Genomic DNA, 27628 nt, shown 5'->3' on the forward strand with positions numbered 1-27628 from the left:
AAGACTTGAATCTCCTTTCTTCCCTGTGAGATACTTGGGTTTCCTGATTTCTCAAAGACTTGTCCCACAGCGCAGGCTTCCTGGGATAGGGCCCCCACGCAGTGCTTCCTCGGTGTTGTCTGTGGTTTACCGCCTTCCATTTGGAAAAATGTGTATGTTCCAGGAAATGTCAAATTAGGTTTTCATGAAAGAATAAATCTTTTTCTAAACCACGTGCCTCAGTGTTTATTTTAATCTTGTTCTAGAGTTCAGTATTCGCCAGCATTTGTGAGCACTCTGAGTGCGTGCCCATCTGACCTACCTTCCTAATGTGCCCGGAATAAGCTGCCTCAAACTTTGGCTGGTTTCAGTGTTCCTCCCAATGTTTTTTGGTATTTATTCCAAAACATCCAGGGCCCTGGGTTCAGGACCTTGCTACCTGTGGAAGATTTCAGGATTTAAAAGCTCCGTGATCCCGATTCAGGAACCGAAGCTTAATAAATCGCCAAAAGGCTGGTGCTTCCTTGCATCTAGATGCTTTAGGCATGAGGAAGACTGAGTTCTCTAGGCAGAAGTGGAGAAAATTGGTAAAAGCTGTCTTTCCATGTTGTATCTTATAGAGTTTTGTAACGCACGGTCCCTGGGATTTAATAGTAACTTTTAAGTTGTGTTGTCAAGTCAGGTTTTCAATTCTGCCAGTGCATTCACCTGTGGGTTTGTGTGTTTGTTTTAATGACATAGGTTCGCGCAAAGAGTCCGCTCCACAAGTTTTGCTTCCAGAAGAGGAGAAAATGATAGTTGAGGAAACGAAGAGTAACGGTCAGACGGTGATTGAGGAGAAGTAAGCAACCCCCCCCCCCCACACACACACATGTCAGGGTGGGCACTGGCCTTAACCTGGGACTTTAGCGTGGAGGGCTTGACGTGCCTCCAGCTGGAGCACTGCTGTGTCTCATCCTAGCTCAGGTGTTCATCGTTTTCTGTTTCAGGAGTCTTGTCGACACGGTCTATGCATTAAAGGATGAAGTCCAGGAGTTGAGACAGGTGAGTCATAACCAGCTCTTTAACCCTGTAACCGGGTGGGAGGAAAGCAGCGGATGAGAAGCAAGCCCACTCATCCATATGCACAGTAGCACTGAAGGGCCGTCCTTCCTCTCAGTTACAGGGTCACTTTGGTTCCCGGTGAATGGGACAGGTCAGGAGGTACATTTTTAAAGTGACTTGTTCAAACTTTGTACTGTACTGTTGGCATCAAGTCCTCTGAGGTCCCTTTGGAATCGTCATTTAAAACCTCTGAAAATCCTACTGAGATTCTCTTTGCGACACTTGCTGACGTAACACATGGTCCTTGTTCTTAAGAAGTCAGGTGAACTTGGCTAAGCAACTGAGTGTATTTTGTATTTTTGCATATTTTGGATAAAGTATGTTACATACCAACTTGTGTCTCTGAGGAGCTCATGGTGAGCCTTGCATGCGAGGTGGGGGGGGGGTTGGGGTGTGGTGCGCTCTGTGCCTGGACACGCACTCGGCCAACCTCTCTGTTTCAACATGGCTTCCAGGTGCCTCTCTTCTGCGTTTGAAGGGACACTCTGCAGTGGGTACGTGTTTGTGCAGGTGAAAGTGTGGAAGGAAAGCTCTACTCCTTTACTTGCGCATCCTTTCAGCTGCTGCTACCATTTTTCTGTAAAGAGATTTTAAGATCATTGCATATGTGGAAAGATGTCCGCTGTTCCTTTGGTAAATTTGAGCCGTTCTCCTCATCGTGTTATGTGGGAATTCTCTCGTTCCACGGTTAGGGCTGTTCTTCCATCTGTGATTGGTCCTGGCTCCCAGGAGTGTCTGTGTGAAGATGGCAGGTTCCAGCCTAGGATTGCTCCTGGGAAATGGAAGTCCTCTTCTGTGTCCAAGACAGTCAGTCTCCTGTGGTCTGCTTCATTTACAGGATAACAAAAAGATGAAGAAATCTCTGGAGGAGGAGCAGAGAGCCCGCAAAGACCTAGAGAAGCTGGTGAGGAAAGTTCTCAAGAACATGAACGACCCTGCCTGGGATGAGACCAACCTCTGAGGAATGTCGTTGCTTCTTGCTCTGAGACCAGCTAAGAGACCAAGCCGGGAGCCCCATGACCCTAGCCAGGGTGACCTTAAGGACCATGGGGCAAGGCTGGACAAAAGTCATCTTGCTTTCCCGGCATGGAAAAGCTGGAGTTTATCACACAAATAGAAACAGTCACACTGTTCCTGAAGAATACAAACATGAGGTGTGGACCCTGGGGGCTGGACTGCATTATTTTTACGCTGTTAACATCTCTATTACCTCATTTTGCAATAAGTGCAGTGACTACCAAACCTGGTGTTTCTGGCTTTTATTGAGATATATATAAATAATTATATATACATGTTTCTTGTAAATACCCTGTTTTGAATGCACATCCATGATTGTTGTATCTGGGCTGACCCTCTATGCTAGAATTCCCTTCCCACTAACCTTCCTGGTCCCACAAATAGCAAGTTTGGCTCCTTTGCTTTTGGGAAGCAGAGGCGTGAAGGTCCCCGGATGCTTTTCTAGACACCTGCTTTGTAATCTGCCACTGTAGCCCCCGTGTGCTCTAGACTGACCTCCTTTTTGGTATGACCATGTAATCTGACTTACACCTGCAAAGATACTTTAATACCTTCCAAAGCCTTCTGTTGAAGCAGTGTTGCTGTCACCGACGTGCAGTGGACCCAAGCGCGGTAGGGACCCTGACTTGGTGAGGGGGACTTGAGTGTCAGCCAGCAGTCCCAGGAAGTCCCCTGCACAGCATCGTGTCAACTGCTGGTGTCCGCGCTTGTCCGCTTCAGGAGAACAGCGGCTCAGTGGTGTGCATTCACTGCCCTGGGGGAGAACAGACCTACACGTGTAGGCGGGTTTAATAAGGTGGCAAAATGTACTGTTTGCCTCCCCCACTCCCCACTTCCCCCAAGAGAAAGCTCTATGAGACCCTGTAAATAACTGTAGTATTTATTACCTATCACTGAGGCCAATGGAGGCCCACCAGGGGTGCTGTGAGCTGACTCAGCAAGGGCCCAGTGCAAGTCTGTCAGGCCGCTGTAAACTCTGAGCTGTTTACCATCAGTGTGCAGCAAGCCTTCAGTGCTCACCGGGAAAAAGAACGCTTTCCCTCTTGCAGTGAGAATAAAGCAATATAATTCTGCCTCAAGTAATCAGTTTAAATGTGGGTATATCCCCCCTGCCCCCCCCAAGTACCTAATGGCAGCAGGGGCAGGGAGGAAGCCTGCCTGAGCCCAGCTCTGCTGACCATTCTGGGCTGGGAATCTGGGGACATCAGGGCCCCTGGGCAGGAACCGCAGCCTTGGAGCCAGCTCATCCCTCCTTGTAGGCAGGATACCGTGCCCCGGAGCCGCGCTTTCCGCTCCTCTCTTCTGAAGAGGTCAGCTTTGCATTGAGAGACTTTTCCATAGAACAAGTGTTCTGTCTTTAAGACCAAATGGCAGCACTGTGCTTTGCAAACTTTTCAGAAATGCCTGTGTGGTACCAGGTGTGACTCGGGCCTTGCAATCTACAGGTCAAGTGACCCTTTACCTGCATGGGGATCATTTGATGCCTTTGAGCTGGCGACTTTCGGACTCTTTCTGCTTGCTGGATTCTCACCCAGGTCTAATGCTGTCGGGCAGTGGCTTGAGCTGGGCCCTCCTGGCTATGCCCCCAGCAGGGGTATGTGTGGCTCAGCCCTGGCCTGCCCTCCTGCAGCCTTTCCAGTAGAATTCTCTGCTTCCTGCACTTGATGTTCTGCTTACTAGTGCTAGGACTAGGCAAGAGAGAGCCTCTTTAGAGGAAGCCCTATTTTACTGTGAGTTTGGTGATGCACAAGCCCTTTGCTGTAGGAAACTCTTCGGAGTGTGCCAAAGTTTGCAGTCTTGGACTCAGGGACAGCCTTCACTCCCCAATTTCTCCCCGTCTAATGGGCTGTGTTGCCGGCCACATCCCAGGACGGGTCTCCTACAACCTGCCTTAAGCTGACTGAAGCATTGAGTAAGAAGGTGTTTCCCGCCTGCACCTGCTCTGACAGGGCCATGGGGGTGCTCGTGGGATGCGTTCCCTTGTCTTCCCGCACATCTGGTACCTTAGGAAGCTCTTTAGGGAGCGGAGTCTGAGCACCGTTCTTCCTACCAACATGTCCTGTTGTAAATAGAGCACTCATGTTTGCCAGGCCTTCCCAGGGGCTGGGATTGCTGGTGGTGGGTGGAAGGGGCTCTGTGTACCCCAAGGGCGAGGAGAGAACGCACTTGGCATTTCTGTACGATGTTGGGATGTACAGACTGTCCTTTGTGCTTCTGGGATGTGCCTCTCTGCGCATGTGCCAGGCCCTGGGACGGGGGCACTGCTGATTCTGTGTGCTCTGCCCACTGCCCCCACTTTGCGTCTCTGGGATGCACAGAGATGGGGCCTTGTCATGTAAATGCCACAGATTCTCCTGGTGTTGACTCCTGCTACGTTGTCATAATCATTAAACCGATTTCCTTATGTTACAACATCAGTTTCTCTGCTGTGATGTGGGGTTTTTTTTGGTGCATGTTACCTTTACGCTTTCTTTTGACTTAAATTTTTAAATACTTTGGTGCAGATTTTTGATGTTGGAACAACCACGTTTGCCCTTAAAATCTAGGGTTTGGGAATATTTGAAGATAACTCAGATTAGGAAAAGGAAGGTCGTAGGTAAGAAAGGGAAGCTGGCACCATGAGGCAGAATAACAACTTTGACTCTGGAAGACACTCAGTAACCCGCCTCGTGGGTGGAACAAGGGAAAGTGTGTCCCAGGATTTCCATGGCACTCATAGGACTGGCGTGTGATGCTTGTGTGCTTGAGAGCAAGCCTTGCCCTTCCCTGGCTCACCCTCCCATGGCTCCTCTGTCCGGGTCAGCGGCTGGAGCCCGGGTTCCGAGCAGACGTGGCCACACCAGCAGCAGGCAAAATGTTCCCGGGTGATGCTCCTTCCCTCTCAGGGTGTCCAGCCGTGCCCTGAGCAGCAGAGTGGTACACTGCACAGTCGCTGGGCTCTGAGAAAACTTTGTCGGGTGACTTGGTGTCCACTATCTTGTCTTCTTTCTCCCAGATTTTTGGGAGACCAGTGACGGCACATGTGTCCTGCAGAAAGACCAGTCTTGCTTGGTGCTGCTGTAACTTGCACCCACATGGTGGCTCATGTTTGTCACATCCCTCTACTGTTCCCCCAACACCCCAAAGGGCAGGCCACCCCCGCAGCCATGAACCTGGCCGCGTGTCCTGGACGCTGGGTGGCAGGTGAGGCAGCTGCTGCACAGAGTGTCTGTGTGCCGGGTGCCCGGCCACCAAGCACCCCGAGCTGCGGGTGTCCAGGGCTGGGAGGGTTTCCAGTATTTCCGACTGGCATGAGGCAGGAAGTCCCTTGTGTTGAGGCACTGTGAATAGGATGTGAGCTACCTCGGCCTCTGGTTCAAATTGTTTATCATACTGGGGTTAAGCAGTTTAGGTGTTTTTCTTGCTAGTCTTCACAGAACGTGCGCACATAGGGAAGGAGCGTGTATCCCTGCCTCCATGATGGTAACCAGGTGACGGGCCTCGCGTCTCCTCCCTTGTTCTTTCGAGCAAATGCGAACTCGTGGTTTTGTTGCCCACACACGAGAGTGCGCGGACCATGTACTGCTGTACATGCCACCACCTTAAATCCCTGTGGGAAGCCTAATGGGCCGCGGTGACACACCATGAAAAATCCGAGGGAGATTGAGGACATGGATTACAGTCCTTAGAGTCCCGAGTATCTTCCCGTGCAGGGCCGTGCACGTTGCCCCCGCGCTTGGCAGCCACGTGAATACTCACCCCTTGTCTCCGCCCGGTTGTGCCAGTTGGTTCCAGTGCCCTGTTACTAGTAGGCGCCTGGGAGGGGCAGTGAATGTCCTGTGTGCACACAGGTGTCACAGCCATAGCCTTAAGTTCTGGAAATGTGCCTCAATTTTGATGAACTTTGCCAAATTCCTAGAAGGTGTTTTAGAAATGACCTTGATGATCTGGCACTTACAGTTTTTCAGAAAGGGGAGTTGAGATCCGTATGCCATGCACGGCCTTTCCTCTGTTGCGGAGCGTTCATGGCCGTGTTGTGGACTCTGCGGGGAATGGGCTGCTCAGAAAGGAGGCCGTTGGCAGCCTACACCCACCAGCCACGATGATGCTCTTCGGTCCTGCCTCTGTCCCTCCACTGCTTCGGGGCACGTAGTGCTCAGCCCAGGCGGCTGTCCCGTCCATCCCTGGGGGCTGCTGGCAAGGCTCTGGCCCAGCCCCGGTAGAGTGAACCGTTGCCGCGGCTGTGATCCGGGTGGGGGCGGGGGTGTGTGATGGCATCTGTGTCGTGTCTGGGAGCCCCATGCCAGCAGTCGTGAGACACTCTGGGGCGCCCCTGAGGCCTTTTTGTACAGGGAACGTTGAGGTTGTGTAAGAACAGATGGGCATGGCCCCCAGAGCTGCTTACCGTTCCTGGCTCCATGGCCCCCTGGCCTGTTGGGAGAGAAGGGACTAGAATCACAGGTCATGGTGTGTGGAGGATGGTCGGGAGGAGCGGCCAGGGCCCCTCACTTGGTTCCTCAGATCGAAAGGAAGCCCTAGTTTCCTTCTTGTAAACATGGCAAATTGCATCCTTTGGCTCTTACATGAGCTTTTACAGAGCTGCTTTAATTCTGGGATTTCTCCTTTGACACCACCTGTTCTTGCCCCTGGGCAGATTTCCTCCCCTTGGGCTCCTGCCCCTGCCCCTGCCCCCAGGGAGGACTCCCGGAGCACCCCATGCCCTCCGAGCCAGGCCCACTGTGGTCCTGCCCTTCCCACCACACCTTCCAGGGGCTAGGCCTGGGGATTGCTGGGGGTTAGGGGATTGCAGGGATAGTAAGGGGCTAGTGGTTAGAGTTCTTGGAAGGTGTAATGGATCCTGGTGGGAAACCCAGGACAACATCTCCATTCCCTGCCCCTGGGAAGGCCTCACCGTTGACAACAGCAGAAGTTAAAATGAAGTGTTAGGTGCGGTTGCTCGTCATTCCCTGGGGACGGGACTTGAGGCTAACATGAACGCTGGGCTGTCCCATAGTTGAGGCCCTGGTCCACGGCAGCAGCAGAGGTCAGCCACAGAAGGGACACGAGGCAAATGTCCTGCACCCTGTCCGGCCTCCAGAGGAGCCGGGTGCCGACGTGCTGCTCAGTGAACGAAGCCCACAACCATGTACATGATGGAAGCCGGACCCCAGAGACCACACCTCATGTGGGTGTGGGTGGGTGGTGGGCATGGCGAGGCCCTGCTAATGGGTGCGGGGCGTCTTTCTGGGCTGATGGAATCGTCCTTCCATAGGTCATGATGGCTGCAGACTCTGTTCTGACCGTTGAATGGTGCCCTTCGGGCGGGTGAAGCGTGTTGCACGTGAATCATGTGCCCTGGGTGCCAGGCTCGCATGTGGGGCCCTTGGAAGCCCTCTGGACGTGGGCACTACCACATGGTGGTCACCAGCCACGCATTGCGACTGTCGTCCCCCTCGTGTTACAATGAAACCATGGCCCCAAGAGGCCAGATCCTCTGGCTGAGGAGGAGGGGGACAGAAGCCATGTCCTGGAAGGGAGGGGCACCACCGACCCCAGGCTTTTCAGCAGCCCTCACTGGGGGCCCGGCTCCTTGCTGACCCCAGCTCTTGCCCGCCCCAGGTGGCCACCCTGGCTGTCCATGCACTCCTGGCTCCTGCACCCGCTGCTCCACTGTGGCCTGGTTGTCACAGGTTGTCTTCCTGCATGTCTCCCTGCAGCTGGGTCCTTGATACTCCCAACACCGCTCCCGGGGCCGCAGTGACACAGCCCAGTGCAAGGCTCCACTAACTCCCCATGGCTACAGCTCACCACCCAGGGCTCGGCCTCTGGCAGTCCTAACCCTGCAGGCTGGCCATGCCCACAACCCTCCCACTGTGTCCTGCAGTCCCATAGCACCCAGCCCTCCCTCGGGAGTCCCTGCTCCTTGCCCCAGTGGCCCAGGCCACCTGGGCCTCATCACTGCTCCCATACCTTTCTCTGGCCTGAGCACAGGCCTCCCTCCTGTCCTACCTCCCAGGCTTGCCCCATGAAGTTACTGTGGCCCCAGCAGGCTACTTCTCCAAGGCACACAGATGGCTTTTCAGCCCCCTGGCTGCTTGTCATGCCCTGGGGATCTCAGCCTCAGCCAGACCTGTCCACTTGGGTCCTCAGGTTTCCCAAGTGTGCAGCCTCTTGGTGTTTCTGATTGGCCAGGCCTGCCTGACCCCAGGACCTTTGCACTTGCTGCTGCTGCAGGCTTGCATGCCTTCCCTCACTTCCTCCCCAAACTGCTCAGATGCTATGTAAGCCTGAGGCCACCAGCTTACCTCACATAAGCAGAGAATGAGCCCCCACTCCATGCTCTGCTTTATCCTCTGCAGCACATGCCTTACCTGACTTGGTCTGTCTCCTTCCATGGTGCTATGCATCCCTGAGGGTTGGAGTTTGTCTGTTTTGCTCGCTGTTGCATCCCAGCAAGCATGGACACCCCCAAAGGAAAACCCAGGAGCGAGGGCAGAACACAAAGCCAGGCCTGGATGTGTAGGCAGGAAAGGGTCTTGGGTGGGTTCACAGCCCCACACCTCACGCTTGGGGCCCTTCCACTCCCCCTCAGCCCTATCAGCATCGCTGCCCTGCCCCCTCTGTGATGTCAGGGGGCTTGTGTGACGTCACAGTGGGCAGGGCGGGCCTGCCACTGGCCTCACGTTCCGCTGGTGGGAGTAGTGGAGGGAGGAGGTGCCAGTTTCTTGTTTGATCCAAAGTTGTCCACTTGGAGTGTAAGAGGGACCAGTGGAGGGGGCTCGGCTGGGGACATGGTCGCCAGGTGAGGCCCCCACACCTGGTGCCAGCCATGGCTGCAAGCCCCCGAGGGCCCACCTGTGCTAACCCGTTCTCTCTCCCAGGTTCCCTTGACCCCCTCGTCTGTCCTTCGACTGCTACAATGAGATACGCACCAGAATTCAAAAAATCCCCCTCACACCTCCTGAAGAAATTTGCAGGTAACAGGGAAAGACCATTGTGGAGCCTGGTTCACAAACCCCAGGGGGCGCAGTTAGTCCCCAGGCTGAGCCAGGGAAGGGGGGGCAAAGGGATGTGTGTTCTTAAAAATAATGCAGGAAAATGCCGTGAAGTCTTCATTTCCTTGCAAGTGTCCCTGTAGAGACACCTGAGCCGGAGTTGTTCAGCATAAGAAACACGTCCAGCTGGCTCCCGGGGCTCAGGGGTCAAAGATGTTTCCCTGTGACTTGCCAAGCAGACACTTCCACCTCAAAATGTCACAAGAGCCACTTTTTCTTGGAGAGAACACATTTCTCAACAGGAAAGCCTACCTCCCTGCTCTGGGTGCCCGGGGTCTGCGGTCGGACACTCATCCCGGACACTAGGGGAAATGGTGGCCGTCTGAGCGTGGGCGTGCGCACCCACATGTGGCCACGGAGAACCACATGAGGGTGTGGGGGGTGGGGGGGGTGCATCCTGCACGGACGAGACCACTGGGGACCGTGTGACACCAGGGAAGGGCCATTCCTGCCATGCATGCTTGCGGTGACGTTCCTTCTCAAGTGAGCTTGTCCATGCACGTATTTCTGTGATGAAAGATAAGGAAACAGAAGGAAAAGAAATGTGGTTTCTCTTATTTGACTTGGAGCTTGGACTGACTAGGGAGGGTTCTAGGCTGGCCAGGCTTCTGTGAGAGAGTTTTCTTGTTGCTCGGCAGAAATCCGAGGACTGAGCAGGGGGGCTCACCCTCCCTGGCCGCCCCTCCTGGGGCCAGTCTTGTGGGGCTCCATCACATAGGGCTGCCAGGGAACAAGAGGTCAGGGGCTCCAGCTCAAGGTCCCAGGGCCCCGGGCCTGGGCTCCAAGCCAGGCTGTGGTTTCTGATCCACCAGGCCCCGAACAGAGGAGGCAGGTGGCCTGCACCTGGGGGCACTGAACCGGCAAGAGAGGAGACTGGCCTGGCGTCACCCCCTCGAGAGTCCTGCAAGGAGCACCTGCATGGGGACAGTCTGTTCTCAGGGCCAGGAATGTTCAGCCTCTCTAGCCTCTACCTCAGGGCTGTGAGCCTAGGGCCCCGGTGTGGTGGGGATGGAGAGCAGTGCCCGCCCCTCCTGAGGCCAGCCAGGTGCCCCTTGTCCAGCTGTGGGCAGAGCAGGCTGGTCATTCCGTGTACCCCGGAAAGCTGGGCTCCCACCTGTGTGAACCCACCTGGGTAGGAGGCCATCCTTGTCCTCTCTGATCAGCAGGAGGGCCCTGTTCTCCTGGTTCACAGTGACCTACCATAAATCACTATTCCTATACTTTAGGGTGTGGGGGTGAATGTAAGCATGTGACAGTACGTCGGTGTCACCTTCTGGAGACATTGATGGGGCTGTCACATGTTTTTACTCTGAGACTTGCTGATAAACAGATGACGGCTGTTTTTGTCGGCACCTCCCAGCAGCCTTCCTGCAGCCAGTCCTGGTGCTTTTGCTATTGCAGGGTGCCTCTGTGGACACTGGCTGCTGTGGCCTGGGCAGGTGTAGGGCTGGGCAGGTAGAGGAGGGTGGGCAGATGTGGGAATCTGGGCAGGTGTGGGAGGTGGGCAGCAGGAGGGGACCACGCTGGATGCTGGTGGTCTGAAGATCAGATCAGCCTGCTATGCCCGTTGGTTCAGACCTTCAACCCCACCCTGGCCGGGCCTCCCCCTCCTTCCTCCAGGATGCAGCCTTGGGAGGGTGTGGCCTGACCCTCCTTTACAAATTTCCAAGGATGCTGTCAAGCCCAACCCACAGGTGTTGACTCTGTGCCAGGCCCCCCCAGGTTACTGGGCTAACCCACTGAAGTGCTGCCCGCCCCGTGGTCCTGTTCTCAGGTGTAGGGCTGGAGGTCCCCCATGTCTGGGCTGTCGTCCTGCCTGTTGCTGCAGGGTCCTGGCCGGTGGCAGGGTGGTGGGGCTCCTGTGTGCTGTTGAAGGCATGCACGGCCTCGGACTGAATGTACCGGACGAAGGAGTGAGTGCAGGTTGTGTAGATGACAGGCAGCCTCCTGAGGGGGCCTGGCGGGGCCCGGGGGGGGCGGCTGCCATCTTCAGCTCTATTCGCTGTACCTGGCAGGTGCTTCCAGGCCAGTGTGGGGAGACTGAGGGGTTCACCCGGCCACTAGGCGCTGCTGGGGGCACATCTCAGGTCCACCCAGTAGATGTCAGGGTGCTGGCCTGGGGCCCAGTTCCGTGCTGTCCTGCTCGTTACACCTTATCCAGGCGGCCCGTGGGTTACGCCTTCACTGTGTGCATTCTGTGTGCCGGGCACAGCCTGCCCTGAAGACGAAGACCATCCCTGGGGTCTCACACTGGGGAGCCAGCCAGGGTGCCCTCTTCCCCGGTCGGCCTGCCGACCATAAAGCAGCAGCTCACATCGGGCCATCCCGAGCCCTAAGGCAGTACGTTGTTTTCAAGGCTCTGCGGCGCTTACTCCTTCCACAGCCGAGCCCCACGGCAGACACATCCCCGTCCGCGTTGCAGAGAAGACCGGGCTCTGACGGCCACATGGCCGACAGCAGGGGGAGGGCACGTGAGCCCAGGGACCTGGCTGTGTGGCCTGTGCCCTCCAGAGCGGGAGGCACGTGGTTGGCTGCCTTGCTCACCTGGGCCCTGCCCTTCCCTGGATGTCATGGGCAGCTTGGGGCTGCCCTGGCTGTGACGTGGTGGACGTGGGGGCCTGAGCGTGAGGAGACAGGTACACCCGGGGTGCCACATGTGCTACAGTGGCCGGGCCCTGCCCACAGAAATGTTGGGTACCATTCCCCCCAAGCAGCATGTGGTGGGGGCGGCGGGAGATGCCACTTCTGGTGCCCAATGGTCACATGACGGGCTGTCCTTTCATGCTTTTCAATGGTCAGTGTGGGGCTCTGGGATGTCTCCATGAAGCCTCACTGACCTGCCCCCTGAATGGAGCTAAGGGAGCCTCAGCTGACCCCAGTATCTCGGGGGCCATACAGCTGGACAGAGGGGTTGCTCCAGGGATTGAGAAGTGGATGAGGTTCTTGGGGGGTGACTTTACAAAAATGCATCAAGACCTCAGGGGAGGTCCTGTGGGGGCCCCCACTCTCAACAATGTGGGAGTCACCTGTAGGCACAGCGGTGGTGGGTGTGCTCCACCTGTTGCCACCCTGAGGGCCTAAGGGAGTTCCCTGTAGCCGGGACCCCATCTGAAGCCTGTGAAGCTGGGCACAGGTGACATGCCCTTTAATGGACAACACCTTGCAGGGGGACTGAGCCTCGGTGACCATGGGCAGTGGGGGAGGCGGCCTTACCTGCCCAGTTTGCTGGGCTCTGGGGGAGGGCCTCAGTGCAGGAGGGTGACCACGGGCTTCTTTGTTCCCGACCCTGCCCAGCCTGGTGCTGCTCGGCCTGCAGTGGCATCCTGGCCACACGTCCTGAGAAGGAACAGGAGGCACAGTGGGTTTCTGTGGGGCCCCCGTGTCTGGGACACAACTGGGTAAAGGATGGGATGCCCTGGAGGCCGCTGCCCCCCTCCCTCCACACCGGGGGGGCCCCACCAGGGTTTAGGGCAGCCGCCACTGCTGCCGCTTAGGGGAATCGTGTCCTTCAAGCTGGAAGCTCCTCAGAACTGGTGCCTGACGGGCATTGCCACACCGCCGGTCCGCGTACCAGCTTTGCTTTCTTTGGGTCAAAACTGACATTTCACGTTCTGTCCTTTTGAATCAACTTTTAAATTCTGGGATAATCTTCAGCCTCAGTTGATAATTTTCACTCCTCTTGTGCTTCCGAAGGAATTAATTACATGTCACACCCTGCGGCCCGATATCCACCCACCGTATCCCATCTTTGTTTCTCCTTTCTTTGCAGAGCGCTGATGCTGGCGCGTGTTCTGGGAAACACATTATCTCCTTAATCAGTAGAGGACCCCGCATCATTGTCTGTAATTAACTTGACATGATTTTTTTTTTCAGAAATCTAATTCATTCTAGATCTTCAAAGTGAGATTTGTGTGATGCATAATTAAATACATCACACGTCCCCCAGTGCAAGCCCTGGAATGCCCCCTCCCAGGCCCTGGGATTTGGAGCTCCTGGCAGGGCTGTGTTCTCAGTGATGACGGCTGTATGTCTGTGCTTTGCAGTGTGTGACATTCCTCTTTACGACATCTGTGACTACAATGTCACCAGGGACCGCTGCAAGGAGCTTGGGTGCTGCTTTTACAAAGGCGTGTGCTATGAGAAAGCAGTCCCCAGTAAGTATACGCACCGGGCCCGCAGAGCAACCATGGAGGCCCACGGGCCTGCGTCCCTTTCCGGCCTCCCCTGCTGGAGTGACCTCTGCTGTTCCCTGGTCCCATCACTCTGATGAATTAATGGAAACTGCCAGCTTTGGGGTGGGTAAATGGGGCCGAGGAAGTTCACTGTGGATGGAATCCACCTGATACTAAGAAGGGTCCTTAGGAGCCCCCTGGGCATGCTGGGGGTGCAGAAGCAGCTGGTTCTGGGAGGGGCTGGCCACTGGCTGTGTACAAGGTCAGATCAGCTGAGGCTTCTTTGCAGCATAAAAGCAGGCCCCACTGAGCTGTGTGCCCCAACCCCATTGGTCTGGGATGTGCCTGGGGGTGGAGCCAGCAGGGAGCCCTGGGATGAGGGGCTGTGGGAGTGGGGAGAGGCGGCCACCCTCAGAGGAGGGCCTGCTTCCCATGGATGAGGAGGGAAGCACCAGGGAGATGGGATTCATATTTTGGTTGGAGAGGTAGCTGCAGAGCAGGGTATAAGCTGGGATGCCTTGTGCGAAGGGATGTTCTAGTTAGGCTGTCTGGCAGTTTGCTCATAGTTTAGCGCTTTGGTCTTCTGTGTCTCTAGAATTTTCTAGGTTAGTATTTCCAAACCCTCAAGAAATTCTACTTGATGATTGAGGTCTTTTCTTGCCCTGTTTGTGGCCCTTTTAGAAATGAGGGTGCTTGGCTCTAGGAGTGTTTGGAGAGGAATGAACAAGCATGAAGTAGTGAGGCGGCCTACACAGGATCTCCCCAGAGGAGGAAGGCACTCCGCACTCAGACACTGGCCGAGGGCCACGTACACTCAGCAGCTCTGATGCTGGGGGAGAACGTGTCCCGGGCCCTCCCTTCCCAGCTCCTACCCTCTGTCCTCACCTCCCCAGACGATACGGGCACACTTGTGCTGGGAGACTGGAAAGGTTTCTCTCAAAGGTTTCTCAGGCAGGCTGAGCCCTTGGAGCTGAGATGCAGAGAGTCCGCTCTAGGAAATCAGAACATTTGCACCTCCTAACTGTTCCCAGGGTGTGACCCACAGGGCTGCTGGATCCCACAGGCCCTAAAGTGTGAGGGTTTATTTCTGGACTCCCTGACATTTTGTGCAGAAGGATTGAAGAAACTAAAGCATCGGCGGGATCCTGCCTCGCCACTGGGGGCATCTGTCTTGCTTTATGGTGAAGATTTGGCACTTAGGGCAAAAAAAGTTTGGCTTCTCAGAATGAGGAGAAATCAGAGGCTGCAAGAAACGCTAGGATAGCTGGGAAGGTGATGACAATTTCTCATCCAGATCTTGGGTCAGAAGACTTGGAACCAGACTCACTACTTATTTCTGCCTCTGGGAGACCCAAGCAACCCTAGGATCCCACACTTACCCCCGTACTTGAATTAACTGGAAGTTATCTCTTTTGGTTGTTATTTATATTGAGATAAAATTCTCATACCATAAAATTTACCCCTTTAAAGTGTACAGTTCAGCGGCTTTTAGTACATTCACAGAGTTATGCAACCATCACCACTGGTGCTTCCAGAGCATTTTTATTAGCCCTCAGAGAAGCCCTGTATGCGTCAACTGGACAATCTCCATTCCCCTCTCCCTCTAGCTCCTGGTGACCACTGATCTGTCCCTATGGGTTTACCTCTTCTGGACATTTTATATTAATGGCATCATACAATATGTGACCTTGTGTGTCAGGCTCCTTTCACAGGTTTTTAAAATTCATCCATGTGGTAGCAGGTATCAGCACTTCATTCTTGTTTATGGCTGAATAATATTTCATTGTATGGATATGCCATATTTTATTTATATATCAGCAGATGGAAATTTGGGTTGTTGCCACTTTTTAGCTTCTATGAATAATGCTACTAGGAACATGTGTATAAGTTTTTGCATGAACATATGTTTCCACTTCTCTTGGGTATTTACCCAGAAGTTGAATTGCTGGATTATATGTTAACTATACTTAAAATGTTTAAAGAATTGCCAAACTACTTTCCACAGTAGCTGCAATGACAGTGCCAATGTTAGTACCTAAGGATTCCCATTTCTCTGTATCCTCACCATCACTAGTTGATCACTAGTTGTCTGGCTTTTTAGCCATTGTTTTATAGCCATTGTGATAGATATGAGTTTTGTCTTGCGGTTTGGATTGTATCTCTCTGATGAGTAAGGATGTTGAGTGTCTTTGCATGTGCATTTTGGCCACTTGTATGTCTTCTCCGAAGAAACGTCTATTCAAATTCCTTGCCTGGTTTTTAACTGGGTTAATTATATCTTTACTGTGGAGGTTTTTTGTTTGTTTGTTTGTTTATTTTATTTTATTTATGTATTTTAATTTTTTTGAATTTTTTTTTTTTTTTTTTTTTTTTTTTTACTGTGGAGTTGTAAGAGCTCTGTACATATTCTGGATGGTAGACCTTTATCAGATATGTGTTCTGCAACAAACCACTCCCTCCCAATCTGATGGTCATCTTTTCACTTTCTTGATAGTGTCTCTTTGAAGCACAGTGCTTTTTAGTTTTGAAGATGCCTAGTTTATTTGTTCTTTGGTTGCATGTGCTTTTGGTATCATAGCTAAGAAACCATTGTCTAATCCAAGGTCACAAGCATTTACATCTCTGTTATTTTCTAAAGGTTTTATGGTTTTAGCTGATATGTCTTTGGTCCATTTTGACTTACTATTCTTACATGGTGTGAGGCAAAGATCCCATTTCATTCCTTTCAATATAGATATATCCAGATGTCCCAAGATCATCTGTTAAAAAGCTATTCTTTCTCCACTGAGTTGCTTTGGCATCCTTGTTGAAAATTGATTGCCCAAAAATGTGAGGGTTTATTTCTGGACTCTCAATTTTGTTCCACTAAGCTGGTATCACACCATTTTGATTAATGTAGCTTTATAATAAATATTGAAATTGAAAAGCATGAGCCCTCTGATTTTGTTTTTCTTTTTCAAGATTATTTAGGTTGCTATGGGTTCTTTGAAATTTCTATATTAATTTAGGATCAGCTTGGGGCACCTGGGTGACTCAGTGGTTGAGTGTCTGCCTCTGGCTCAGGGCATAATCTTGGGGTCCTGGGATTGAGTCCCGCATCAGGCTCCCTGCAGGGAGCCTGCTTCTCCCTCTGCCTATGCCTCTCCCTCTCTCTATGTCTCATGAATAAATAAATAAAATCTTTTTAAAAATTTAGAATCAACTTGTCAACTTCTGAAAAATGATTCCTTCTGATATTTTGATAGGTGGCAGAGTATTGCTAATAATAAGATATATAATACTTATTGCTAATAAGTATTCTCATCTGTGAACAAGGGCTTTCTTTCTATTTATTTAGGTCTTCTTTAATTTATCTCAATATTTTGTAGTTTTCAGTGTACCAATCTTGTGTTTCTTTTGTTAAATTTATTCCTAAGTATTCTATTCTCTCCTGATGTTATTGTTAATGAATATATTTCCTTAATTTGATTTTTAGATTGTATGTAGAATCCTAGATATATACACAAGAGAATTGAAATTTTGCTAGAATATAGAAATACATTTGATTTTTGTATTTTGATCTTGTGTCCTTTGACTTTCTTGGACTTATCTAATAGATCTACTCATTTTCAGTTGATTACTTAGGGTTTTCTTAAAAAAAAGATTTATTTATTTAGCTAGCAGAGAGAGAGAGCACAAGCAGAGGGAGTGGCAAGCAGAGGGAGAGAGAGAAGCAGGCTCCCCACTTAGCAAGGAGCCCAATATGGGGCTCAATTCTAGTACCCTGGGATTATGACCTAAGCCAAAGGCAGACACTTAATTTACTGAGCCACCCAGGCATACCTACTTAGGATTTTCTAGATACAAAAGTATATCATCTGTAAATAGAGATCATTTTACTTCTGCCTTTCCAATATAGTTGATTTTATTTCATTTTCTTGCCTAATTGCCCTGGCTAGAAACTCTAGTACATGATGAATAGAGTAAGTGGGAAGGTTCATCCTTATCTGGTTCCTGATCTTATTGGGGAATTTGCAGTGTTGTATCAATAAATATGATGGTAGCTATGGGTTTTACTAAAGGTCAGGTTGAGTAAGTTCCCTTCTCTTCCTAGTTTATTGAGTGTTTTTATTATGAAGGGATGTTGGATTTTATCAAGTTCTTTATCTGTGTCTATTGGGTACTTTAGTGATGCTCTGTATTACTCATGTGGATTTGAGCTACTGACTAGTATCCTATCCTTTCATCCTGAAGGGCTCTCTTTTAGTATTTCATGTAAGGCAGATCTACTAGTGATGAATTCTCTGTTTTTGTTTGGGAATGTCTTAATTTGTCCTTCATTTTTGGAGGATAGAGTTGCAGTGTATAAAATTCCTGATTGGCAGTCTTTTCTATCATCACTTTTTGCCTTCTGGCCTCCATGGTTTCTGATGAGGAATCTGCTGTTAATCTTTAGGTTTCTTTTATACATAATGCTGCCTCTTTTCTGCTGTTTTCAAGAATCTGTCTTTTGACTGTTTATTATGTATTTAGGTGTGGATCTCTTTGATTTATCCTAATCATCAAATTTAGGAAGTTCTTGCCATTTATTCAACTATTCCTCTCCTTTCTCTATGCTCCCTCTGGGACTCCCATTGTGCATATTGGTCCACTCCATGGTACCACACAAGTCTCTGAGGCTCTGTTACCTTTTCTTGATTCTATTTTCTGTTGCATGGATAGTCTCAACTGATTTATCTTCAAGTCTACAGATATTTTTCTTTTGTCTGCTCAAATCTATTGAACTCCTATAGTGATATTTTCATTTCTCTTATACTCAACTCCAGAGTTTGTTTTGTTCCTTAAAAAATAATTTCTATGCCAGTATTGGTATTCTCTATCTGATGAGATACCATTCTCCTACTTTAGCTCTTCCAACATGGTTTCCTTTAGTTTTTTGACCATGTTTAAAGCAGCTAATTTAAAATTTTTGCCTAGCGAGCCAACATCTGGTCTTCCTCAGGGACAGTTTCTCAGGGAAACCATTCCTCAGGCATAGTTTCTGGCTTGTGTGTGTGTGTGTGTGTGTGTGTGTGTGTGTGTGTGTGTACATGCTTTCTTGTTTCTTTGCATATCTAGCATTTTTTTGTTGTTGAAAACTAGACATTTAAAAATATGTGGCAATTCTGAAAATCATGTCCTCCTGCCTCCCAAAAGTTGTTCTTAGCATTGTTTAGTGACCTTTCTGAACTAATGCTGTAAAATCTATGTTGTTTGTGGCACATGACCATTGAATATTCAGCCTAGATAGCCTACTGGTCAGCTAATAACTGGAGAAGCTGCTTAGATTATTGGAATTAGTAAATCTCAGTCTTTGCATAGGGGCTTTCTGTGTGTATTGAGGCATACTTTCAACAGTCAGCCTGGTAGTTCCAACTTTGCCTTCATCTTTTCTTTATACTTTGACAGAGCCTCAATGCCAGCCAGAAGTGAGAGTTTAGGGCCTCCTCAGCTATTTAGAACTATGTGCACAGCCTCAGGCATGTGCATTGCCTTCTAGATTTCAAGGAATATGTCACAGCTTTTCAGACCTCCCTACAGACAAATAATTCCCCATATTTTCCTTTTAAGCTTTTTGGTTGACCTGGTATCTACCTCCAACTACTGTTAGCCAATTTAACCATCATGATTTTCTTTTCTTTTTCTTTTTTAAAGTTGTCTATTTATTTATTTGAGAAAGAGAGAAAGAAAGAGCATGTGTGAGAATGAGTCAGGGGGAGAAGCAGAGGGAGAATCAGACTCTCCCTGCAGGGAATCAAATATGGGGCTTGATCCCAATCCAGGGATCATGACCTGAGGTGAAGGCAGACACTTAACTGACTGAGCCACCCAGGCACCCCATGCCATCATGATTTTCAACAATTGCCTCTGATTATTTTCAACAAATGTCTGAGAAAAGTTGTTCACACTAAATTAGCTCCAAGTCAGGTGAAATAAAGACAACTTTGCAGGTGAGATCTTCTAGTGTAGTACAGGATGGATAAAATAATGACAGTTCTCTGGGACTGGGACCTTGAAGGAGCTCTAGCCCTGCTCTATCCCCTTCAGTGATGACAGGCTGCTAGTTGTTACCATGATTTTGGGTTATTGGTTCAAGACTACCATGGAATTGGAGGTGAGCAGAAGTGGGAATAGGGCAACATAAAATGTCCATAGTTCAGTGTTCTTACTGCAGTTACGTGTTCATTTGCAAACTTTTGATTGGTCAACTTTCAGAATTCTGAAAAAGTTTATTCTGATAAATGTTGCCAGTGTTCTCACTGGTTTTATGGAGGAGGGACTGGGGTGGGGGGCTCCTTTTCTGCCTTTTTTTTCTGATGTCACACTGAAAATTAATTGTAGACTTTAATGAACCTCAGGCCCATTTGCACACATTTGGGTAGCTACTATGAGACACAGCACTTTGTCTTTAGTTTATTGTCCTCTATTTGTCTTGGTGTAAAACCCACAACCTTTAGCCAGAATCCTACCCGAGAGATCCTTCAGAGTCCCAGGTCTTCTAGTGTGGAGTGGCCTGTCATCCAGCAGCTTGTTCTCTGGGGCATGTGACAGATATTCCTGAGCTGAGTTCATTTGGCCATAATTTGATCCATTTTGCATTTGTCATCCTTTTGTCATTTTGTGGCATTGGTGGTTTGACACCCACATCTCACTGTTTGGAGGGCAACAGACAGGTACATCATGAAGCTTTACTTTTGGCTCTGGTTTCCTAAGCACTTGTGTATCTTAGTTTTTCTGAGATGTTTACCATTTGGGGCTTCTAATTGGAGGAAGCATTCACACCCAAAGGGCACTTGAATTTGTTCTTTCAATCTTCCACATATGAAGATGCAGAAGACATTCAGTTCCTGAGTCAGGTCACACCTGTGGTCATAGTCTTTGGCTGTAAGCCTAATTTCCTCATGTCCCAGTGAAATGGCCCCAACAACAAAAGGTGGTGAGATGGATCCTTGGAGACAGATCGTGGCTGGCAAGGGCACACAGATTCGAACTTCTGCCAGTAATCCAACATCACATACATTGATATTACCTTATGCCTGCTACTCACTTTGAAGGATGAGTCTTATTCTTTAAGGAACATTACCTATAATGAATGTCTATAATGAATCCAGAAATGAATACAAACCCTTCAAAAATTTTTGTCTGGGAAGAGGGTTCACTATTCTACAAGTAGGTATGCCATTTTTGCATGGAGGCAAGTATTAATCCTCTTTCCATCTTTTCAGTTTTAATAAATGAGTTGTGTGGGCTAGGCTTTTTCTTAACTTCTGACTTCCTTCAAGCTTGATAAGTTGGGCCATCTGTGGGAAGAGTCTGGGCAGTGAGCCCTACATTTGGGTTCTCACTGTGCCCTCAAATTATTTTTCATTTCCTTGACATCTTTCTCATTCAAGATGGCAAGTGAACCTTTGTGCTGTGTAAGTTGTAGTATTCAGTGACAGGGTATTATGAGTTCTTTGTGCACATAATTCCATGTTATGAAAACCTTTCACTAACTTCTTAAATTGGCTGGTTTGAAGTGCACATTGTGTTATGGCATAATCTGTATTATTAAGAATATGAACTTGGGGAATTAGCATTAGATCTTTGAAAAAGAATTGGGAATTCAAAGAGAATGACTTGCCTTCATGCTTCTGTCTTGATTTAGGGCACATTATTTAACATGTCACTTCTTCTAAGTGTTTGACTTCTGTTTTTTCATGGGACTCACTGAGATGATTTCAAAACTTTTAACTTTTATCTGGGGGTGAAATTACCAAGAGATTCCTTAAGGAAAATAATGCTGTCTTCAGTTGTTGCTATTTCTCAGTGACCAATCGTACACAGTGTCGATAGCTAATTGTGTGCTAGCCACATCCTGTGCAGAGAGGATCACAGAGACTCAGTCTCGGCCTCCAGGAACTTGACACCAAGGATCACAAATACTTGATTATTTAAGGATGTGGAAGATATACTGACATTGGATACTCCAACATTACCCATATGTGTGTATCTCTTTCACAGCTTCACTCACATAAATTCTGCATTTACTCCATGAACCAGGAGAGAAAATAACACTTAGTGTTATTCCAGGAACATACATTTCCTGGAATTCAAGAATTTGAGGACTCCCTTCTCATCCCTTAATATCTCCTGGTTTGATCATTTCCATTTAGCATCATTTCAAGTGTACTTTCTCTGTGCCAGGCCCTTTGCCACACCCTTGTATTAGTTATTGCAGTGGAACACACTACTCAGAACTTAGTAGCCTAAAGCAACAGCTTAGAGGCTTAGCTAGGTGGAGGGGGCTTGGGGATTCATGAGGCTGCAGTCATTGGAGGGCTGGACCGGGGCTAGAGGGTCTGCTCTGAGACAGCCAGCTTTGCTGGCAGGTGGTACTAAGGATTAACAGGAAGCTGTTTCCCATGCCATGAGACCTGCTTGCCTGTCCTTACGTCATGATGATGGCCTCTTCCCAGAGCGGGCGGCCTGAGAAAGCTGGGTAGAAGCCACAAGGACTCTTTGACCTAGCTTAGGAAGTCATGCCCTGTCACATGCCCTTGGTTCAGAGGTCAGCCCTGTGCAATGTGGAAGTGTCTACACCCGGGTGTGAATATCAGGAGCATCCCCGCAGGCCATCTTGGAGGCTGGTTGTTATAGCTCTAGAGATGGAAAGGTGAACTGAGGTGAACACATATCCATGGGAGATGTATCACTGAAGGAAATGAGCCAGCTGACTAGAAGAGAGCCTTCAGCAAGCAGCTTCCTGAGTGGTGCATTGCCATGGTGTGTGTGTTGTCAACCCCACAGACCAGGTCTCCATTCTCTCCCTGAGGGACTCTGGCCATTGAGTCCCTGTCCTGTGCTTGGCCATCACTTAATGAGCTGGAATCAGTGTGAGAAAACCAGGCACTTGGGTTGTTATCACTGAGCTGTTTGGCTTCAACTCCCTTCAGTTTTCTGATATCAGCCCCTGTGCAAAGGATCCTGGAGGCCCCGTCCATTCTCCGAGACCCTCGGGGTTAGTCCAGAGTATACAGTGCCTGTTGGAATCGCCCTCCCATGCCTGGGAGGCAGCTTTCTCTGCAGCTATTGCTTGCCTTCTGTCGTGGGTTGAATTGTGTCCCCCCACCCCAGGCGATATGTTGCAGGCCAAACCTCTAGTACCTGTGAATGTGGCCTTGGTGAGAAACACGGTCTTTGCAGATGTGATTAGTTAGGGTGAGGTGCTGGAGTACAGGGGTCCCCTAATTTCCAAGACGATCGGTGTCCTTATAAGACAAGACACACGGACAGATGCCCATGGCACGCACAGTGGAGAACACCATGTGAAGACAGTGTCACAGAGGGAAGATGCCAAGTGATGACAAGACAGCAGGTGGGGTGACACATCTCCATGCCAAGGGTACCAAGGAGCCCGGGATCCCCGGGAGCTGGAAGAGGCAGGAAGGGGCCCCAGAACTTCAGGGTACCCCCATCTTGGACTTGTACCTGCACAGCTGTGAGACACCAACTTTCTGTTGTGGAAGCCACAGGCTGTTGGCACTTTGTTACAGTAGCCTTGGGACATGAATGAACCTCCCAGGGACATTGCATCTAATGTTACTGCTGGTTAAGGGCAGGTGAACATGGTTTAGGGGAGGAGGTAAGAGAATTGAAGCAAATCCTGTCATTCAAGGTAGGGGTTTGCAAAGAAGCCAGTTTTAGCTCTTTGAAAGGGTGAAAAGCAGCGAGAACGAGGCATGACGATAGTTACATGATAGGGACCACTATGCACAAACTGTGCTGAGTGCCATGTCCACAGCTCTTCTTGCATCACGTCTTCTGGCTCCTTACCTCCTCCTGACAGGGAGAGGGGTGGTTGTAAGGCTTTCCCCGAGCGCACTCATGGGGGCTGCCTGGGTATGAGGGCCCCGGGACATGGCCCCTTGCTCTGCCTGAGCCCAGGAGCCGTGGACCCCAAGAGTCAGGCCCAGCCTCGGCAAGGGAGGCTCCTGTGGTGGAGGGTCCCTACAGGAAGGCTGGGCCATGCATGCCCACTCCTGCTTTCCCCGGTGGAAGGGGCCCAGAACCTTCCCACAGAGGGAAGCCCAGGAATAGGTGCAACCCCCCAAGGATCACTGTGAAGGCCCTGGTGGTTCTGTTGGGGGTGGGTCTCGAGAAGATGTGGTGGTGTGGGGACAGTGGAAGCCCCTTGTTAATACAGAGAAGCTCATCCAGGGGGACGTGTCTGTCACCCAAGAAGCATTTTCCTTATATGCAGTCTCAGGATAGCTCACCCAAGTATTGGGGAGTTCAGGGTAGGGCCACAGATTACGGACAGCAAAGAGGCTTTTCTAGAGAAGAGAGGAGGGTGTTGTCTGCTTGCCTGTGCTTGTGGGTAGCCCCTGGTTGTCCTCTGCGTGGCCCATGTGGACCCTCACGTGTCTGCGTGGCCCAGGTGCCTTCAAGCCTCCACATGTCCCCAGGAGAGGGTGTGGGGGAGAGGCCTTTGGCAGCAGGAGCACCTGCCTGACTGGCAGGAAGACTGACTTTTGTAACGGAAGCTGTTTTCCAGTTTATGTGCAGGTGTTCTCTGCCCTGATCGTGATCATCGCCGGGGCCTTCATCATCACAATCATTTACAGGTCAGTCGTTTCCTGCAGGCCACCTGCAGGGCAGCGAGGAGTGGGTGGTGGGCCCGAGGCTCCCTATGACGCCTCCGCCTCCAGCAGTTAAGGAGCCCCGACAGGCGTGCAGTACAGGGCTTCCTGCCCGACGTGTGCGGGTGTGCTGTGAGTCACAGTGTAGACTGCTCCAGACACCAGTCTCCCCTCTTGTTTCAGGGACGAGGACACAAGGCCACGGCAGGTGGCGGCTGTCCATGGGCAGGGCCTGGATTCATTGTTGCCACTCGGGGCCGAGGTGCCCCCGCCACAACCACACACCCCTTTAGGACACAGGGAGAAGCCACTGAGGCTAGTCAAGCACTCTGTGCAGCAGCAGAGAAAACCGCTTCCCTACTCTGAGTGGTTCTAGGTGCTGTGTTGTGTGACCTGCCTGCACACTCACGCGGTCCCTGCACCTGTCCCCGTCCTCAGGGTTCTGGATGCCTCTCACGGCTGGGTGTGTGGAGCGTGTGTAAGAGACTAGAGGGGGGACGGCTAAGGCAACGCACAACTCCCCGTTTCGGGGAGACATCCTAGGGGACATCCTGGTGGAGGATGGGACGGCTCTCCCCCTTCAATTTCTCTTTTTCTGTCAGGGTCTTTCAAGAGCATAAGAGAGAAAAGGAGGTCCCCGCGGGTGTCCCTCTGTCATCCAAGCCCAGCAAGAGAGGCAGGGCAGCCCCATCCAGTGAGAAGCTGGCGTCCAAGACAGAGGGGTTGGGGCCGTCGTCCAAGACTACGGGCAGCAGCGTGGAGGACGGTAAGACTGCGGTGGTCCTGGCACAGGGCAGCTTCGGCCCCAGACCCTGCCTGTGACGGGCGTGCCCCGGGGCCCTCCCGGCGGTGGTGCAGACGCCCACTTGCCCCTGCGACGGCCTGATGGTGCCGGCAGCCCTGGGGCTGTGAGCAGCGGCTCAGGAGCCGGCCCCTCTGCTTCTCAGGAGGCAGCGCCGTGCGTACTTATGACCTGTCTCAGGAGGGCTTTGGCAGCTGCTTGTTGCTCCTCACAGGTGAGCGCCTGGCCAGTTGGAGAAGAAAGCGCCCTACACTCTCGGGCGGTTTGTGCAGACGCGCTCTTTCTGGGTCCCTTGTTGCCTGTCAGCCAAGGAGACCTGGTCTCACAGGATCAACGGGGAGAGGAGGGTGGGCAGGAGGCCCCCCCACCCCCCCCAGCCAGCCTGTAGAGTCCAGGTGCTTGCTCTGCCGAGCTGCGTCTGAGCTGTGGTCCTTTCCTGCAGGGAGGCACGTCCACCTTCTCGGGGGCTTTCTGCTGAGTGAGGCCACGAGACGTGGAGATGCTGCTCCTTTGGTGGCAGGGGGACAGGGCCACACAGACCGTTGACCAAACTTGTCTTTGAGTAGATCGTTGTATGTATGCTGCTTGCATGCTGCGTGGATCTGCTCATGGACCTAATGCAATGTCCTTGGGATTGCTGCACCTCCACGCAGAAAACCCACACTTTGTTTGATCTTCAATCCAGTGATTGTGACAATAATGGGGGAGAAAGAAGAGAGTGAGGACTGAGGGCACGACGAAGCCAAGGTGAAGATCGGCAGAGACGTCCACCTGAAACGGCCTCCTGGCGAGCCACCAATGCAGTGTGTGATGGGAAGGGCACAATGAGAAAACAGTAAAGTATTTTCACTGCTTCCTGTCGTGTTGTTGTACCCAGTGCTGCGTTTTTACCTTGAGACAGACACCACCTGGGGGTATGGACGTGCGCTAGCAGCTCTCAGCGGTCAGCCACGCTGCCTCTTAACGCTGCTGGAGCCTGGGCAGCTCCCACCACTTCTCAGAGCACAGGCTGTGCCTCTGTGGGGTGCACTTGTCACTCCAGCTCGTGGGGGGCTCGAGACCTGCCCGGCGGTGAGCTGTGCAAGGAGGAACACAGTGTCCACCTCTGGGAGGCCCGGGTCATCTGCTGCAGCGTCCTCATGGCCCCTCTTCAGGGCAGAACGCACAGAGGTTCCAGAGCCTAACCTATGGGGGATGCGGCCCAGGGAGCCCTTTGGTCTTGGAGAATCTCTTACATACCTTGAAAACCTGTGTTCTCCATAGCAGCTGTGGCTCATGCACCCACACATTGCAGGCTTAGTATATATGCACGTGTGTGTGCATATATGTGTGGCATGTACATATAAGTATATATGTGTGCATGCATGTATGCACACATGTGTGTGCACGTGTACAGGTGGGTGTACGCTTGTACATATGTGCACACACATGCAGATGTGCATAGGTGTATATATGCATGTGTGTATATGTGTGCAAGTATGTATGCATGCATATATATATTTGTGGGTTTGCATGTGTGTGCATGTCTGTGTGTACATATGCACACATTATGCCACCTAGCCCCACGGCTGGCTGCCCGCATTAGGGTAGGCTAGAACGCATGTTGTCTTTACCCTTGTGATCCTGTGAGGGGACAGGCCTGGGAATGGTCATCTCAGCCTTGTCAATGCCCAGAGGATGGAGAGACTGCCGCCAGATCATGCAGAAGGTGGGGGGGTTGCCCATCTGACTTGCGTGGAGGGTTGCTGGGAGCATCCTGTCTGGAAGTTTGGCAGTGTTTTCTGCTCTCCATGCTGTATTTCAGAATCATTTTTGTGCTTAGCCGCTGAAGCCTATTGCATGTCTGCAATGGGTGCCCTGTGAGACATCGCCCTTGCAGTGAAGGCCCAAAGCCTCTGCTCGGCCTATGTAGTACCTGAAAGATTATGTAATAATTCTCATCGTCCTCACTCATCTGAGAATAAAAACATTGTATTCTGAAAGGCGGCGTTACACTATAATCTGATCTTTTGCTGAAGCAAAGAAAAGCTGATTTATTTTTAGATAATGAACTTGCTGATAAGACTTAATTTGGATCCCATGTGTTTAAGTGCCTGGTACAGTTCGGCACGTCCCCCAGTCCATGTGTACGTGTGTATTGATACATCACCCACAGGGATGTGGCACCTCCCGGGTCTGATCCCACAGAGGCTGCTATTGATTCTTCACAAAGAACACAACTAAAGTTTGAGCGTTTTCTTTGGCTCACTACTCTCCTTTCCCTCCCATGACGATTCCCTCTTTGTGCTTGTTTCTAGGCTACAAACAAATAGATCTTAAAAATGAACCTCAGTCTCTTGCCTTCCCAGAGCAATTTTAGAAATTAAATGTATGTGCTTAGAAGAAAGTTCATGCAAAGCTGTTCTGTTGTGATGGATGGTCAGCTTCTCTGGGGGGGGGGGGCGTTCTTTCTGGGGAGCAGCTGGGAGGAGAATGAGCACATTTATATCTTCACATCTATGGATATCTCGGCAAATAGGAAGAGACTCCAGAGCAATTGGCCAAGGCCCAGGACTGGGGAGGGTTCTGGGGATGCTTAACATGGAACCGTGGCCTGGGACGTTTGTGGCCTTGTAGGCGGGGCAGGCAGATGGTAATGTGGGGACACAGGTGGAGAGCACCCCTTTCCTCTGGCTGGCCACTGAGTGCAGTGTCAGGCTTCCTAAAAATGGTGCACAGTCTGTCCTCCCAAATGAACCAGGAACCAGCTTCCCTGATGCATCTGTATGTGCCAGATGCAGATGTGAGGGGAGATCGTGAAACACCACACATGCCCAGGTACGTGGGGGTGGAGGGAAACCATTGGAATCTTTGAGCAAGGCCCCATCCTCGGCAGGGAGA

At 51.0% G+C, this 27628-nt stretch overlaps 2 protein-coding genes and 1 long non-coding RNA gene across 6 annotated transcripts in view; 2 read left to right on the forward strand and 1 right to left on the reverse strand.

The window, feature by feature from the left end:
• Positions 1-4517, forward strand: part of ARHGEF7 (Rho guanine nucleotide exchange factor 7) — a 126448-nt gene extending 121931 nt beyond the window's left edge. The window contains 3 exon segments of the mRNA XM_038570061.1: positions 721-820; positions 969-1023; positions 1922-4517. Coding sequence (XP_038425989.1) covers positions 721-820; positions 969-1023; positions 1922-2044 — 278 coding nt within the window. The 3' untranslated portion in view covers positions 2045-4517.
• LOC111091719 lies at positions 2309-8717 on the reverse strand. Of its 3 annotated transcripts, none has more exons than XR_005376611.1 (3): positions 6992-8717; positions 4876-6510; positions 2309-2870 (listed from the first exon to the last, which is right to left on the reverse strand). It is a non-coding gene; the product is annotated as an uncharacterized LOC111091719 (long non-coding RNA). The 3 variants fall into 3 exon arrangements; XR_005376609.1 differs by having other exon boundaries at positions 8451-8716; XR_005376610.1 differs by having other exon boundaries at positions 2311-2870; positions 4876-5127; positions 5253-8714.
• A 4-nt stretch (positions 8718-8721) lies between these two features.
• On the forward strand, positions 8722-25583 carry TEX29 (testis expressed 29). 2 transcript variants are annotated; one of them, XM_038570063.1, is made up of 6 exons: positions 8722-8881; positions 8961-9056; positions 13178-13288; positions 23862-23931; positions 24549-24712; positions 25434-25583. In XM_038570063.1, the coding sequence occupies exons 2-6, from the start codon at positions 8999-9001 to the stop codon at positions 25475-25477; spliced, it is 447 nt and encodes a 148-aa protein (XP_038425991.1). In that variant the 5' UTR covers positions 8722-8881; positions 8961-8998; the 3' UTR covers positions 25478-25583. The 2 variants fall into 2 exon arrangements, with proteins under 2 accessions (XP_038425991.1, XP_038425992.1); XM_038570064.1 differs by having other exon boundaries at positions 8726-8834.
• The last annotated feature ends 2045 nt before the right edge of the window (positions 25584-27628 follow it).

The sequence above is a fragment of the Canis lupus genome, chromosome 22 (genome assembly GCF_011100685.1).
Source record: "Canis lupus familiaris isolate Mischka breed German Shepherd chromosome 22, alternate assembly UU_Cfam_GSD_1.0, whole genome shotgun sequence".
Classification (NCBI taxonomy): Eukaryota; Metazoa; Chordata; class Mammalia; order Carnivora; family Canidae; genus Canis; species Canis lupus.

Excerpts from the sequence above, each read along its gene's own strand:
- TEX29 (XM_038570063.1), top strand. The coding sequence starts at position 8,999 with ATGAGATACGCACCAGAATTCAAAAAATCCCCCTCACACCTCCTGAAG. Across the intron at positions 23,932-24,548 it reads ATCATCACAATCATTTACAG|GGTCTTTCAAGAGCATAAGA; the intron begins GTCAGTCGTTTC and ends TTTTTCTGTCAG. Across the intron at positions 24,713-25,433 it reads GGGCAGCAGCGTGGAGGACG|TGATTGTGACAATAATGGGG; the intron begins GTAAGACTGCGG and ends TCTTCAATCCAG.